This window comes from Chelonus insularis, unplaced genomic scaffold (genome assembly GCF_013357705.1).
Source record: "Chelonus insularis isolate UGA/USDA-ARS -01 unplaced genomic scaffold, ASM1335770v1 contig_146_pilon, whole genome shotgun sequence".
Lineage (NCBI taxonomy): Eukaryota > Metazoa > Arthropoda > Insecta > Hymenoptera > Braconidae > Chelonus > Chelonus insularis.
In genome coordinates this window covers 469,444-486,660 of record NW_023276387.1, presented here as the reverse complement: position 1 = coordinate 486,660, position 17,217 = coordinate 469,444, and the positions used below count along the sequence as shown (strand labels likewise).

The 17,217-nt window shown below is 32.0% G+C and overlaps 1 protein-coding gene across 13 annotated transcripts in view; it reads right to left on the bottom strand.

Moving 5' to 3' along the window:
* The window catches only part of tou (toutatis), a 40,852-nt gene that overhangs the window by 1,999 nt on the left and 21,636 nt on the right, over positions 1-17,217 (bottom strand). For 3 of the 13 annotated variants that reach the window (XM_035077859.1, XM_035077858.1, XM_035077860.1), the window contains exons 6-24: positions 13,198-13,431; positions 12,911-13,099; positions 12,635-12,821; positions 12,505-12,528; positions 12,105-12,366; positions 11,772-12,030; positions 11,164-11,549; positions 10,680-10,994; positions 10,322-10,599; positions 10,161-10,242; positions 8,497-8,949; positions 5,974-6,039; positions 5,487-5,531; positions 4,814-4,867; positions 1,362-3,880; positions 1,054-1,288; positions 837-958; positions 617-758; positions 413-549 (exon numbers count right to left, since the gene is read on the bottom strand). In XM_035077859.1, the coding sequence (XP_034933750.1) occupies positions 413-549; positions 617-758; positions 837-958; positions 1,054-1,288; positions 1,362-3,880; positions 4,814-4,867; positions 5,487-5,531; positions 5,974-6,039; positions 8,497-8,949; positions 10,161-10,242; positions 10,322-10,599; positions 10,680-10,994; positions 11,164-11,549; positions 11,772-12,030; positions 12,105-12,366; positions 12,505-12,528; positions 12,635-12,821; positions 12,911-13,099; positions 13,198-13,431 (5,989 nt within the window). The remainder of the gene's footprint in view (positions 1-412; positions 550-616; positions 759-836; positions 959-1,053; positions 1,289-1,361; positions 3,881-4,813; positions 4,868-5,486; positions 5,532-5,973; positions 6,040-8,496; positions 8,950-10,160; positions 10,243-10,321; positions 10,600-10,679; positions 10,995-11,163; positions 11,550-11,771; positions 12,031-12,104; positions 12,367-12,504; positions 12,529-12,634; positions 12,822-12,910; positions 13,100-13,197; positions 13,432-17,217) is intronic. The other 10 variants (XM_035077862.1, XM_035077861.1, XM_035077863.1 and 7 more) reach the window with 10 other exon arrangements.

Genomic DNA, 17,217 nt, shown 5'->3' with positions numbered 1-17,217 from the left:
AAAGTAATTATCACTTTGGAGTAGTAGAATTGACGAACAATAGTAGTATACAATAGGTGTAGAAGTGTGTTTGACAGTTTATTTTTTATAATTTTCAATTCAAAAAATTCGTTTATTTAAATTTCGCTTTTGCTTATCAATTGTGCTCGTTAAATACTTATTTATTATTTAATTATTTATTATTAGTAACTTTTATTTTTTTTTTTATCAATCATTATTTATTATGATTATTATAATAATTTTTAGTTATTATCTAATTGCCATTTTGTTTATTATTATTTTTTTACGGCTCTTATACTTTTGATCCAATTAAATCGATATTATTTAAGACGTTTTGTGTGCTTTTTTTCGGTTGTTATAAAACAATGTTAATTAACGAGCTGATACGCTTGTTTTTTTTAACGTTAATCACCTAGCGGGAGGATGATCTGAACTTTCACTGTCTCGGGTGTTGTTGCCTCCTCCTTTGGTGTGACTCCTTCGATTGCTATTTCTCTTCTTTGGTTGCTTACTGTGACAATTTGAGCAATACCATTTCCCTCTTGGCATCTAAAAGTACCATATATTATATTTAATATTTTATTTTATATTTTATTTATATTAATTATATTAATACCTTCGGCATTGCGGGATTATGGCAATCAGTGTGATAAGCTCTAGGACAGAGTTCACAAAGTACAAGATTTTTTCCAGTTCTTTTGCCGCAAACTAAACAATTTCGTTCACCAGTTGCTTTGTTCATACACTCATGGCAATACCTGGAATAATTCATCAGTTAATTTGTTGAATTTGATAGGAAATTGTTTTTATAATTTATTAAGAAAAAAAATTCTTACCAATCGCCATCTGGAATATTTTCCATTTTTGGACGGAAACAGTAAGTGTGATATCCCCGGTCACAACCATCGCAGAGTAATAACTGGTCTTCATTATCGCCACTGTGACAAAACTGGCAGTTCTGAAAAGATGAATTGCTATGTAATGACAAGAAGCAGCAAAATGGATGTTTTATCTTAGGAAAATGCTAGGTAACTATCAAAAACATCAACTTACAGCTTTCATAATACTTTTATCCCAAGCGATGCTAGCTTCAAGCATGTAAAGAGCCATAGCAAGCTGTGCAGACGTATGAGCACGTGCTGTTGCTTCTCGCCAGTTATTTAAACCTCTAGGGGTAGTTTCTTCCGGGGGTTGATGTGGTGTGGAATTATCAGATGAATTGGAATTTGCGTTGGCAGCTGCTGCTGCTTGTTCTGCTTTCAGAGCAGCCAAGTTAGGATCTCCAGTGCTGAAAAATGAATTAAATTAAAATTTTATCTAACTAAATTACAGTGAGAAATTTATTTTTATTTTCAACTTACCAAATTCCTAAAGGTGGCTTCAAATATCGCCGTTCAATCGCAGCCTCAAGCGACAACAATCTTTGTCTAGCTTGCTCAACAGCGCTGATTTTTTCCATTTCATTAAGTTTTTCAATTTCTTCAGCTTCTTCTGTACCAGCTCTAGGTGGTAGTTTCCACCCTTTAACTTGCATGCTTGCGTTAGCCACTTTATCCTCCAGTGCCTCCACTTGTTCTAATAATTGAGCATCAACTCTCAATGCCACTTGCTCACTCCATTCATTAGGATCATCAGGTCTAGGTATTGGAACTTCTTCTTCTCCTTCCAAATGAAGGTCTGTTGCTGTAAGATTACCTGGATCTACATGAATTTTCCCAGTTACAGCTAGGAATGATTCCATAGTTGCCCAAGTAGTTCGTTTCAGTTCTTTTTCTCTTACTCCTCGTGAATGAAGATGTTCCAAGAGTTCTTGAAATGTATCTACATCTGTGATTCTCCACCAACCGTAGCGTAAGTCCTCAGTCACTGGCTTGGCTTCCCCTGGTTGAGGTAATCCATGGACTTTTAGGTACTCCAACTGCGCTGCTTCATCTTGGGTGAGAACTAATGGAGCTGGAGAATCACATCTGTCGTAACTGGGACTTGCTGGTGGAGGGAAGATGGGAATTTTCAGTTCTGTTGGTTCAGCGACACCGAATATTTGTTTCGAACTTGGTCCTGGTGTATCACAAGTTTCTCGCGGGAGAATTGAAAACCATGGCATCTCACCATTGCCCATGGAAATGAAGTTTCCATGGTCTTTACCATTTGGCAAGTTGTTAACATGATTAAACTTATCTCCATTAGGCATTGTTTCAACAATTTTATCTTCCATCTGCTTAGTTGTTTTTATTTCTTGGCTTTCTTCAGGCTCTTTCTTGACTTCCTTCACTTCTTTTTTAAGTTCTTCATCCTTCGAATTCAATTCCACCTCTGTTGTAATTTTCTCATCGTCAGGCTTAGCTTCAATAGGCTCTTCTTTAACTTCGTCGACCTTTTCTGATGACTCTTCCATGTTTTCTTCAGTCTTTGTCTCTTTTTCTTTTTTACCATCGACATCATTACCGTTTTCTTTGTTACTTTCATCAATTTCCATTTTTTCTTCGTCTTTTGGATCTGCCTTCACCTCTCTGTCTTTCCATTTTTCATCCAATTCCGCTTGAAGAGACAAAATTTCCGGCTCTGCACTCTCCATCGCTTCAACAAATATCCCACCAGCACATGGAAGCTCCCAATACCTTCTCCAATACCTGTCCTGTCCAAACACATGTGCTCGAAGTTGCTTAGACGAGCTATTTAATTTCTGTAACTGTTCTTCCGATTGTTTCAACAATTTATCCAATTTTTTCCCCAATTCTTCGCCAGATAAATTTTTATCTTCCTCCTCCTCTGGTTGGGTTCCTTCACTCTCATTCTCCGACATGTCCTCCACTTCATCCTCATGATGATTGTCCTCTGGTGTTGGTGTTGCTACTGTTGATGCTGTTGTCGTATTATTACCTTCTTCATCTGTTTCCTTCTTCTCAATCGTTATCGCATCACCAGTTTTATTAACAACCACACCTACTGCTTCCATCCTCACTTTCCTACTATGCAATTGTCGTAGTTTTCTAATCTTCGTATCTAAAACAAATCGTTCTTTCTTCAATTGTGCGACTGTTTCCAAGCTTCCTTCAATCTGCTTTATCACAGCCTTGTTTTGTAAAAGTTCGTTGCATAAAAATCCAAGCATTTGAGCTTTATGTGTTGGATTTAACGCTAAGAATGGCTTGTCACGAAGTCGTTCGGACATTTTCCATGTTTCATTATTGTGAAGGTGTTCATAAAATTGTGCATTCTTTCCTGATGGTGTTGATGGATAATCACCACCATTCTGATGATGATCAGCAAATTTTTTGTCACGTTCTCTTTCTAGGCAAACACCAGTCAGAGCTTTGACTTCACCTGTTGCATTTGCATATAAATAGATCCTTAGAATTTCGCTGATGTTGGCATGAGTTATGTCAGCTTGGCGTAAACTTTGACCAAGACCTGTGGTGTGACGTGCTGGTTGAGGGATTCCTGGATCCTCGATAGCACAAACTAGCAAATGAGTCATCACTGAAAGCATCTCTTCTTCAGCTTCTTCATCATTTAGCAGTGCCATTTGGAGACTTCTCAAACTTGGCAGTGATTCCATATCAAAACCTAGGGTTTCTCCAAAGTTATGAAGAAACTCAAACACCATTACTATTTCAGCAAAAGCTTCTCCTGATAGTTTTAGACCTGGTACTCGTTTTAATTCTGGTAATGGTCGATGGTCAGTCAATTCCATATCTTCTACTGGCTTCCTTATCTGTTCAACCAACTCCATCTCCATTTTTCTTTGCTCTGCACGCTTTTCTTTCGTTGCTATCCGCTCAGCTCTTGCTTCCAGTCGCTTTTTCTCACGCTCTTCCATTCTTCTTCGTGTCTCCAGTGCTCGAATTAAGGCCATGTGTTGACGTCTTCTTTCTCGTTCCTGAAGATTTATTATTTTTAGTATTAAATTGGGTTACTTTTTTCTAAGGACTTGTTTTTTTTTGGTGATGATGAGTTTATTTTTTTTTGTTAGTAATTTTGTGATTAAAGTAATGTCATTGGTAGGGTAGAGTAAATTTGGTAGCAAACAATAATAACACATTGGAAGATAACACCGTGCAAAGAAATTAAGTTTTAACCATTGTCAATAGGAAAACCAACACCAAAAGAAGAGATGGTTGATTAAAGAGTCTTGAAAATTAGAGATTATTAATTTAATTTAATACACCAAAACCAGAAAATTAATTTATTTTTTTAAAATTTCTTATCAACACTAGATATTGAAATTAATCAATAAATAATTATTTTTTAAATAAACAACAAAGGCTTAGAATTATTAGAAAATTAATTAAATCTTATATTATTCAACTAAATTGTTAATATTTATTTTTATTGAAGTTATTTTATCAGACTTTAATGAAAATTTATTCTTTAAAGATAAATATAATGATCCAGGATATTAAAAAAATTGCAAAACAATTATTTAGTTGATAAAATAGTTAGAATAATTTTAAATTCATGTTCAAGGCTCTTCTAAGAGTCAGAAAAAATTCCAAACAGTTGAAAACATGAATGCGCGATAGTAAAAATAAAAGAATGCCAATAAATACATGAAACAATTATTCTTTAGTAGGCAATAATGAAATAAACTATTGTGCATGTTGATGATGTGTATGTGTTGAAAAATTGATTGAAGCAATAATGTTAGCATCGATTAATTAGCATGTTTGAATAAAACCTCAGTTATTATTTGTTTGTTTTATTTTTATTAATGAATTAAAAAAAATAAATTTTGTTATTTGGTCTTTTTTTTAAATTTTTTATCTTGGATTGGAACTTTGATATTTTAATTGGAATTGGGTATGAAACATACCAACTCGACGGTGTAGAGCATCTCGCGCTGCTTGCTCAGCTCCTGCATGTACATCTGCAGCACAAAACACATCCAATCTCTACCAGTGCTTTACATTTCTCATATAATAAATTTTAATTTGTATTTTTTTTTTATTCACTTAGATACTTTAATTACTTTTCCTTCATTACTTTGATTTCAAATTTTAAAAAAAATTATTGTTGTTGATTTTTTATTTAAAATTAATTAAATAATTGAAATTGATAGAAAAAAGACTCCATATAAGGCAATTGTCAACACTTATTCTGAGTTGAATTTTTTTGTATGCATAAATTTAAATTTGAGATTATAAAGATAGATAATAAGTTTGAAGAAAGAAGAAAAAAACATTTAGAAGAGACATTAAAACACCACATTTCATTCTTAGAAAAGTAGAAGATTTGAAATAATATTAATTATTTTTTTTATCAAATAATTTTGCTTCATTATTAAATACTGAAAAAATTCTAAAAGAAAATCTGGAAAAAACTGTTTAGAAAATTTATCATTTAAAAAAAAGAAAAAAATTAAAACAGTTTTTTTTTGATGAAATATTTTTCTATTAATAAGTGACAGAAGCAATGAAATGCACATCTATCTAATCTACATCACACTCTACATTCTACACTGAAAAACATGAGTATTAAATCCTCACCTGTTCCTTGAGCATTACTGCTTGCTGTCGCTTCAATTCACGCTCCTATGGAGTAATGAATATTCAAATTAAAATAAACTTTGCAAAAAAAAATTAATTTCTACAAAAATAAATTAGAAAATGAAATTAAAAATTCAATTATTTAATTATTTTTTCATAAAAATCTTTTTTAAATTTTATCTTTAATATTTAATTTATTGAAAAACAATTTATTTCTAAAGAAAAGTGTAATTCATAGCTTTTTATTTTTATTAACATTTGTTGATCAATAAACAAATTAAAGTCATCTTTTTGACATTTTATAACAATACTTTCATTGATAAAAATAGGAAAAAACAAATAACAGAGGTGTGAAATCCATTAAGAACTATTGAGAATGGAAGTAAAAAAAAAAAATAATAAAAGTTGAATGAAAATTAATAAAATGAAATGGCGAATAAAAAAGGGAAATCAAACGAATGAAATTGAATAAATAAATAATTTTTACCTGTTGCTTTCGTTGTTGTTCTTCCATACGTATTTTTTCTACCTCTTCCTGGCGTTTTTTCCTTGCCTACAAAATATTCCCAAAAATTACACGAGCTCGTATAAAAAAAAATTGATTTATTCAAAAATAAACATGAATATCGAGTAAAAAATACGCTCTACGTGATCAACTTGATAAATAAAAATTAAATAATTGATAAATATATTATAGTTGAGAGTGAAAAATGACACAGGACGAGTGTAAACCACCGAGTATAAAAATGATATTGGTTTATTACTTATTCATTTTAATTGAATTTCATATTATTTAAAAATTTAATTTATTTTTTCAAGTTAAAAAATGGACTTTGAATTAATTTAACCATAAATCATTTAGTTAATGCATTTATGTTGCTCGGTTCACATATCCTTGTTATTTTAATTTTTTTCTTCCATCACTCTTAATGTGCTGTGTGCTCAGTGAAATTAAGCTGCAAGCGCACGAATGAGAGAAGTCGAAAGTCAAGATTCGTGCGGTTCGATCCTGATAATGTCAATATTTACCACCTCAAATTCCTTTATTTTTACAACTCTTATCAATCATTCTCAACACTATAGTACACATTAGACTCTACTCTCATCAATTTTTTAATAAACAAAAATTTTCTACAGTCATTTAATCAACAGAAAATATTCCTCAGGGATTTCAGCCCCTTCATTAGAGCAGACTCTTAGTGTCAGATCAGCTAGGGTACTGTCAAACACTTATTCATTTATTTATTAAAAAAAAATAATAATAATTAAATCATTAAACTGTTCAAAATTCAATAAAATCAATTTTTTTTAAATTACAATTGAAGAAAGTAATTTAATAATAATAAAAATGGCGTTTATAGAATGTAGTTGATTAGTAATAAGCATCAATAATGTACTTCAGCATGAAAATAAATAAACGAAAAATAGATGAATATATTGAAGAATGGAAAACATTTTTGAAAAATACCAAAAAGAGCATTAATTTCAATGATATAATAATAATAATAATGGCATTTTGATATGAGCAGACATGAAATGACGAAATGTAGAAAGTGAAAATGACAAATAAATTTGGAATACAGCGAGAGAGAGAATACATGCAGAGTAGCCAAGCAATAAAGTTATATATATGCATATTTCTTGAATCATTTACACAATTTATTAAAGCAATCAATGAGAATTGATATTATTTTTATCAAGAAATATTTTTTCATCAGTCAAATGAATCCAATGAAATAAAGAGAAACCGATAAATTTAGCAGGAAAAATCATTGATAGCCATCAGTACAATATAAACCCTAGAATTTTTACATAAATTATTGGAAAAAGTACACTTATATTTAAGATGAAGATAGAATAAAAAAATACTTAAAAATCAATTTTTTTCAAGTTCCTGTAAGACATGATACTCTGGTATCAAAGCATGCTGGATAATCTTTGATTATTTAGCTAGCTGTTATACATAGTGACAGGAGAAGCTGTAGGCAAAAGGCAAGTATTGCGGCAGATCATTTTTATCAATATTTCTTTTGAAATTTTTGCAGTAGAAATAATTTCAGTATAATTTTTCTCTTCATTCTTTTTTTTTTTTATTATTATTATTAATGCTTGGGAATTTTTTTTTCTACTTCCTATTCTTTTTTTTTGCTTCGTTTCTGTATATTTCCTGGGCTTTTTCTGCTCATTGATTATTTGCTTTTTCCATCCTGGTTTTTATTTATAAAAAAAAATTCATGAATTCGAGCTGCACGACAACATATCGACATCCCCATTCTAGTTTGTTTAATTGTGTAAATTATTTTTTTTTGTGTTTTTCTCGTCTATTTTGTGCTTTGTGTAGAATTAAATATCAGTTTGGTCAAGGTAGTCTTTTCATCAAAAAATATTTATCAAATTTTTTATGATGCTTCAATAAAGCTCAATTATTAATTTTTCCATTCTTTAGTATCAAAAAATAATTGCAGAAATAAATTGGATTAATATTGAATTACTATGAATTGAATGAAAAGAAGTTCAACATCTCCAACTGCTTGGAAAAATTTCCACCAATTTTTGTTTTAGAATAAATAATTAAACCTCTTCAATTAGAACCTGATGTTATGATTAATAAACAGATGAATTTGAAAAAAAATTATTGAACAAGAGAAAAAGTCCATGCTCATTCCAACATTTGGAAGTTGGAGCTCGATGAAGTGGCTACCTTGATAAAACGAAATAAACTAAAATATTTCAAGCGAAAGAAACATTATTTACTCAGTGTGTTGGTAACCTTTTGTTTTTACATGTAATATATATATATATATAAATTCTACGTGACTAGTTGATCTAAAGCCATGTGTAATGAACAATCCAAGGCGATCATGAAAAAATCCTAATAAAAAAAGGTCTAGCACTAATTTCTCTTCATTATTTATTTTGCTAAGTCAACAGCTTTATTGATTAACACAGCTTTAATACGTGGATAATCGCTTGAATTTGAGGAATAACTTGAGGGTAAAACGGTCCTTACCTCCAGCAGTTCCTGATTTTGCATTTGGGCCTGCTGGCCGGTGTCCTGAGGTTGAGGTATGATCATAGCAGGTGATGTAGGTACTGAACTACATGTTGATGATGGTGTTGTTGAACACGTTGATAGAGCTATTAGTGATGATGAGGTAGTTATTGATGGCGTTGACATCGCCAATGGTCCACTTGGTGGTGCTAGACTTGGTGGTAGTGGCGATTGTGAATTTATTATCATACTAGTCTTTTTTCCTATTTGAAGATCCGAATCACCATCTGATTGCAACATGTCACGATTTCTCCAACTCTCAGCGATGCTAACACGGTTCTTCCAAATAGTTGCTACTGTGCTGCTTGCTAGACCCAATTCCCGTGCGACATCACTTTTGCTCTTGCCTCGTTCTATCTCTTGAATTATTTTCATCTTCTGCTTGATTGTGAACGCAAGCCTCTTCCGACCCTGCACGAATGTTTTTTTTTCGTTCCAATTGTTTTTTGCCTCAATATTTTCCCCTCACTTAATATTATTACGATTATTTTTATTATTATTACTATTGAAAATATCTACTGTTGCGAGAAATTTTGCAATTATGATTTTTGTTTATTAATACTAATTATGTTTGGTTTATTGTAGTGGGATATGTTGGGGTGAATTAAACTTATTGCCTTATTGGACAAATGGGTTACAAATATTTTTATTAATAACTATCAACCAGTTGTATTTATTTAGTCTATTTTGAAATAATAATTTGTTTCAATATTCTAGCTAGATGATGATGATTTTAGGTTAGACTTTGAAAAATTAATGAAGAACGTAATTATGAAAATAGAATGATGAAATATTAATAGTAAACCATTTGTCCATTAAACTAGAAGTTTCTATAAAAGCTTCTGACATATCCGGCATGAGAAAAGGGGTAGGGGAGAAATAATTTATCCTTAGCACAGTCGAGTTGCCGAGGTTTTCTCTAGATATATAAGCGAGATGCATCGCAACACACGTCTCTGTCTCACGACAACGCTCTATTCTCTGGATTGTTACAAGAGTAAAAGGCTAAAAAAATGTTAAAACTATGAACATTGAAATAAAAAAGGTAAATAAAATCATGCTGGGCTCTCCTGTCACTATCGCTAGCGTCTTTTATTGCTGAGTGTTGAGTGTTTTTTTTTGTTTTGTTTAATTTTAATTAAAAAAAGTATTCTAAGAGTTTAAGTGTTGCAACAAATAATTAAATATCAGAAATAAATCAGTCTTTAATTGATTACTGTGTTTGTGATGTTGTCTTTTAGCAAATTAATTTTCAATAAAAAACAAATGTTGTATCAAGTAGGATTCTAGTGAACTGGTGAACTGTTTGGTGGTTTAGTGAGATTAGATTCGTTTGATAACTAATAATAGATTGTTAACTATCAGTGATGAATTAATAATGAGAACTAACTAATTTATGTACAAACATACTGCAATAATATAAAACTATGAATTGTATATTATGAATATGTGACACACAGAGAAACAACATGCGACACTTACAACAGGTGAACATAATACAATTATGGAAAAGGTATCCCAAGTAGAAGATAATTCGTTATGTGATTGTAACAACAAGATCAAAGACAAAAACACCGGTATATTTGTTTGGTTACAATCACCTTTTCTAATCAATTACTCACCTCCAACAATTGTTGATTACGAATCTCACGTTCTCGACGAACTGCCTCTTGCCTCTCAGACTTTTCTTGTTCTTTGATCAACCTAAATATCAAAGAAAAAATATCCAATTAATTCATGATATTTTGTTCAATATTTCAGGTGTTTAGAAACATTGATTTACCTGGCCTGTTCTCTGTGACGTTGAGCTTCTTCTTTAGCAAGCTTTTTAGCATACGCTAACTTATCCCTCTCATACTGATTGTTTGTAGGTCGTATGTCTCGAAATCCACCTGCTGCCCTCAATTCTTCCAACCTTCGTGCCACCTCTTGAGCCCCTAATCGAACGAACTCTGCTTCAGCCAACCCCATCGTTGGCTGGAGAAACTCTCCAACCAGAGGTCGTGAGGAAAATGAAAAGTTTGCTGATGTCAAGAGTGGTGGATTTTGTTGCTCAAGAAACTAAAAAATATTTACAATTTTAATTACCTCAAGTTAGATAAATAAAATAGTTGCTATGAGAAAAATAGTGGAGTAATCACCTTATGTAAATCTGGACTGTTCCTGAATGTTTTACCACAAGGACTGTGATACAATACATCACCCTTAATCACCCCTGTTTTCCCTAAACCTTTGATTACAGTCTCCCTTTTCCAACCACAGTCCAGCGGCACTTGTAGATCTTTGTCACTTGGGTTTAATTTTCTTCTTTTAGCACTAGGGGTACCATCAGCATTATCATCATCAGTGTCTGTTACTACATCTGTATTACTTCCACTTTCACTCGTCACATCCATATTGCTCTCCTCACCTGATGCCTCTAGTAATTTGTTTTTCATTTTTTCCTGCAAAGAACGCTAGATTGGAAAGCGATTTTTTGAGTTTAAATCATAAAGAAAGGAAAATAAAATTCAAAGAATTGTAAAGAAATTGATTGATTAATCTAAATGAATAAAACTTTAAGCAGTGAATAAAATAAATTTGAAAATCAAATATAAATATTTTAAAATCAATATACCAACTTACGTGATTTTTATCATCAGTTTGTGGTAGCATTGACGCTGAATGCAGTTGCGCAGCAAGGATATTAGATCTCAAAAGTGATACTTGATGTGAGAGTGGAATGTTTGGATCCAACGTAGGTGTTGGTTTGATACCCAGAGCTCGACTCTGTGCTAATAACGATGCGACTGTATTTTTCTTAGGTTTAGATACACCGCGACCTAGATTTCTTGGCCTTCCATCCTTATGATGAATCGTAGGTGTTGTCTCACTCTCTTCACTTCCACTGCTAGGTCGTTGTGGTGAGTCTGCTGCATTGAAAATTTGCGCTAACGATGGACTTGATGATGCTGGTGTTAATGCTGAATTTTGTGGTACTCGACGTGGCTTTGGACCGGGTTTCCTTCGTGCTATAATTGGATTTATCATTATTTGTTCATTACATGGTTTTTTTAGCTACTTTTTTTTTTTTGCATTAAGAAGGTGGTTTTGAGCACTAAAATATTCACATTCCCTTCAGAAAATTTTTAAACATTTTTTTGTAATTCTGGTGTTGGTTTGGATGTGATAGAGCTTTGTTGATTAGCAACAAAAATACCTTCTTATTGGCAATCAAGAATTAAATGACTTACACGTACGATCAGAAGCCAGAAGTGATTGACTGAGATTACTCAACTGACTTAGAGGTTGACTACTAGATATTGGTGAACTATTACTTGTCGATGCTGGTTTCAGTGATAGATTTAGGGGTGCATCGGCATCATTTGAATTACTAATATTGCTCGTAGTGTACAAAGGTGGTGTTGCGGCTACTGATCCATTAGTAGAATGCGCTGGCAGTTTGATTACTTCGACACGATCAACTGGATCTCTATATTCATTTGATTCACTCTAGAATATCAAAATAAATTTAAGATGAGATCACTGCATTTAAAAAAATGTTTTTTATTATCAGCAATACTTACCACTGATGTTCGATTGTATTTTCGTGATTCTACGACCAGTGATGATGATGTTGTGGTGCTTGTTTGATGAGTACTAAGTGCCTGGACATTCGGTGGGTGAACACTTACACTTGGTGAATCTAGGGATATCGTCTTTTTGCGTCCACGATTCGTTGTGCCTGGAATTTTCGGTCCTACTATACTTGAGGTGTACTTAATTATTTCCGTGTCTGGAGGTAGTCGAACGCCACCCAGAATGCTGCTTGGGTCACTAAAATCAGAGCTGTTGATGTTCATCATAAGTATTCTAGCTTTTAAAAATTCTTTTGAATTATTTATGGATAAAATTTGATGGGATTTAATTATAGACATGAGTTTAAGTTGTGTAAATATTAATAATGGATTTATTGATCAGTTTTACCTGGCTTCTTTCGCTGGTGGACTACTGTTAGCATTGAAAATGAAATGATATTTTAGTTCCATGTCATATAAGTATTGTTTAATGAAACATTTATTTTTAGAAAATTCAAGTAAACTAAAGAATAAATTACCTAACGACGTTTGTTTGAGTTGTTGGCGCACTAGAGCTCGTTGATGGCGTTGTAGTGCTATGATGAGAAGTTGTGATGGTCGGTTGGCTTACCGGCAAGTTACGTGTATGACTCGTTGTCATTGTATTACTAGTGCTACTACTGCTACTATTACTAGAAGTTGTTTTATGACTCTTGCTTGACTTAGCTGTAATTTCCATTTAAAAAGATCATTAATCTACAATCAAAATAGTTGAAAACAAATTAAATAGACAAGTTCTCTTGATTGATACTTACACTTACTAGATTTGTGTGATGACAAGGACGGTGGATTAAGTAATGAGGCAGGATATGGTGGTAAAAGACTTTCAGCAGTTGGTGGAAAGCCTGGCAAACCAGCAGCAGCACCTTGCAATCTTGCTAAATAATCTTGAGCAGCTAAATGTGAGGCCATAGTCCACCAAGCAGCACTCGCTGGATTAATTCCTACAATAATGATGTAATAATGGAAGTAATTAGCGTGTATGATATAATTAATTGAAATAACTCGATCAACTTGTGGTTGTTGTACAAATTAATTTTACCTAAACTTGCCGCTTGACTGGCGGCAACACTCAGGGTACCCAGACTTGCATGAGAGTATGGGGGTGGTGGTGGTGGTGGTGCTGACGCCGCTGTGTGGCCTCCAAAGCCTGGTCCTGCTCCTCCACGACCCAGAATTGCATATGCTGAAGGCAAATGATGTGCACCCAGTCCATAACCGCCAGGCATTCCACCAAACAGTGGTGATGTTTCGCTGTCAGGTCGTGGCCAATATGCTAAAATATCCATCAACATTTAATTTTATTATTTATTTTTTGATATGAAAAAAAAATTATTTTATCATTGTTAATAAAATAATTGAAGTCAAAAAAAAAGGAAGGAAATTAAAAATGACCTTGAGACCATAAATTTAAAGAAACTAGATAATTAAATATATCAAGTTGTCGGTCATTGCTCCTGAAGTTGATAATGATAATAAAAACGAAAGGAATCTACTTTGCACATAACATTTATCGGTCGCTGCTCTATGAAGAGATAACATCAGAAAGAGATTTTTAATGCATTTGATTATATTTTTATTAATACCTAAACAAGCTAATAATAACATTCAAAAAGCGATATTTATTTTTCGCTAGCTTATACTAATGAAAATTATCTATTTGTGATTATGATGATAAAATTATAGCTAGGAAGTGTGAAGAAAATGATGATAATTGATAATGATCTAAAAATGATGATGATTATGTGTATTATTTAACAGCAATGAATGAATTAAATTAATCGAGATGATCAAATAAATATAATAATATCAGTGGTATCAGTAGCGCATAATTGTATATTATACCGTTGATTTCCAACGAGTAGTGGCCTTGGTCAAGGCCGTGGCAATGAGATTGTCGGGCGCCGCTTTAATTTATACCGGCCGTCGAACCTTGAACTTGGAACGTGTTTTTCATTCCACACATTTGTTACTTACTCTACGCACATTGTCTTTATTCGCCGCCTTTTTTATTTCAATAATTTCCAAAGATTTTTTTTTTCCAATCATTCTATTTTCTTCATTGATTCATCAAGTCAATTATTTTCTTCGCTATTTTATTCTTTAAATCTCCAGCTTTTATTTAAAATTTCAATTGTTTAGATAAATATAAGTCAATGATTGTTTATTAAATACTAGAATTTTATGGGATGTCATAATGATGAACCCGCTATTATTTAATTTCTAATAAAAAAATTTAAAAAAAAAAAGCAACTTGGTTAAACCAGAAATCGAACCTCTTAATTACCCGATAAGATAGTCAATGAGAATGATAGAATATAAGAGTGTTAAGATACAACCGTACCATTACCAAAAATTAGATAAGTTTATATCCTAGGTTTATTTGCGAATTAGTAATTTAGTTAATGACTTAAGGACTGAGAATGTTGAATAAAACCATCAGCAATTGACCAAATTTACTAAATAATTGATAGAACAACTATTTCTGATGTGGTTGTAACAATGATTTATTTATACCGCTCACCCCGGGTCATAATTCAATAGACTTGATACCCTAGTGTAACTGAAGTATCATGTACTATATCGTGTACCTACTGAGACAAGCACGCACATTTTCTCCCCTACATGATGACGTAATGACGACATCGTTCCCCTCTTCTGTGCATTTGTCGATGTCATTTTCTTGTCTTTATTTCTATTATTTAATCCTTTCGTCCATCAAGTCATTCATAAATTAATTAAATTAATTGCATTATTAAATAAAAAGATTATTTAATTACTTTTTTCCATCAATAATTACATCATTTACTGCTACTTTTCAATTGAAAGTTAATTAATTAATCATAATTTAATTATGAAAAGTAATTAAAAAATTAATACAGATTGACTTCTAGGCTTTATTGAAGAGAAAAAGATATTAATTAGTTGATTGAAATGGGATTTTTTAAATAAATAATATTTCAGTGAATTATTGTTGTTGTTGGTTTTTTAATTTGAAAAATACTTGGAGGTTTTCTGGAGCAGCAAACAAATACATGCAGTGCTTTTATTGATTTAATTCTCTAATTGCAAGTGGTATGAAATGAATATTCTCGTTTTTGTCAGACATCCTTCTGGCATGTATTTTGTCTCTCTGCGCCATTTCCCAAGCTCTCGCAAACCCCTCACGTAACAGAGCACACTGAGGACAGTGTACCCCTTTTTTACCCTCTCCCAACATCACCCTTCCCCCTGCAGTCTGACTTGTCTAGTGATTTGTTCGCGATTCTGAAGCATCGGTTCGCTCTCTATTCTCTACAGCTTCCAATCTCTCTCGACAAGAAAAGAAAAACTAGAGTATCGACCGTGCATGAGTTTGAGGGGTGGGTGAAGAGTATGACTTTGGAAATGGAATTGTATTGGAAATATTCCGACATAAAAATTTTTTTATGTCTTCAAACTGCAACCTAAGTAATTTAAATATTTAAGATTTTGATGAGCTATTAATTGTTGTGGTGGCGTAAGTGGTAAAATGTTGCGTGCTAGAAGATGAAAAAATTTCTAGATAAGAACTTCTTCTCACGGACCTTCTGACGGATTTTTCAGGGAATAAAATTTATTCGGCAATATTGTTATGGGATCCGATTGAAATATATATCTACTCCCCCCTATACTCATAAAGAGTCCAGATCAGAAGAAACAGATTTATAATAACCCAAAAATTCGTGATGCTGCATCAATAATTAAAACACTCCTGGTTTGAAGCCAAGTCATAATTTTTTTTCTTTTACATTATTTTATTTTTAAGGTATTTCGATTGAAATTATTTTTTTTTACTTTATTTGAATTAGTTAACAAGAAATCAAATTTTATTTCACTGTTTCTAAAAAAATAAATTATTAATACAAGACAAATACAACAATATGCAGAAAGCTAATATTTATGTTTAATAAAAAATATAAATTTTATTTTAAAAGGGTCTGAATCCTTTGTTTAATAATTAAAAATAATAAAAGTATTCATACCTGTAGTTATATTAAATACAATTTGAAACAGTGAAAGTAAAAAAAAAATCTTAAAGTATTATTATGAAATAAATTTTATTTTTCATCGAATAGAATAATCCCAACTGATTCATTTAAAAGAAAAAAAGTTCTAGAATAAAAAAATAATTTGAATAGATAAAAATATTCATATATTATTTTATTCATGTACTCTAGGTAACTACGATAGAGTATGAAGACATCATGAATACAAAGGCACCCTTAAGGGTTCTCTTTTATCACCATCTAACGTCGAATTTAGTTCATCATAATATCATTAAATATTATAACCAACACAATATTTTTATGATAACACCTTCTGTTGCCATCAATATTTAATAGCACAGTTTTACTTGAAATAACCGGTTTTTATGTTGTTTTAAAATTTCAACACTTTAACTCTCTTTCAAATAACAACTCTCCATTCATACTCCAATATCTCAAGTTCGATTTTAGCCTGATTTTGAGCCCTAGAGAATCGATAAGCATCAAAGGATTATGCTGCAGAAGCCTCTTGGCTTGCACCAGCTTACTGAAATACTATAATTATCATCAAGGAAAAATCCTAAAGCTTCTCTGACCATTTAATTACTCAATTAATCTCCAAAAATGGCCATCTTCAAACAACACTTTGCTAGGTAGGAAAAAAGTAGCTGGAGAATATGATCATACTATTATAATTATTTGATATTTCTTCTAACCAATTAATTCCAATTGACTTGAGGCACCAAAGTTAATGAATGGTTTTCTTTTTGATGAACAAAATAAATATCTAATGTTGGAAAACATAATACTCAAGTTGGCTAAACTTAGGTCTTGACCTTTTTCTTGCTAATAAATAATTTCAATGTGCCCTAGGAACTTTTCTGTCCCAACTAATATTGTTGATTTAACTCATTAAATAGACCTAGATTATGACCCATTTTGGTACCAACACCCATCAAGTTGGTCAACTAAAATAGCATAAACAAAGCTTGAAATACTTTCATCTCCATCATCACCAATCTTTCTCCCTTCAAGAGCAGTAATGATATTTTTTT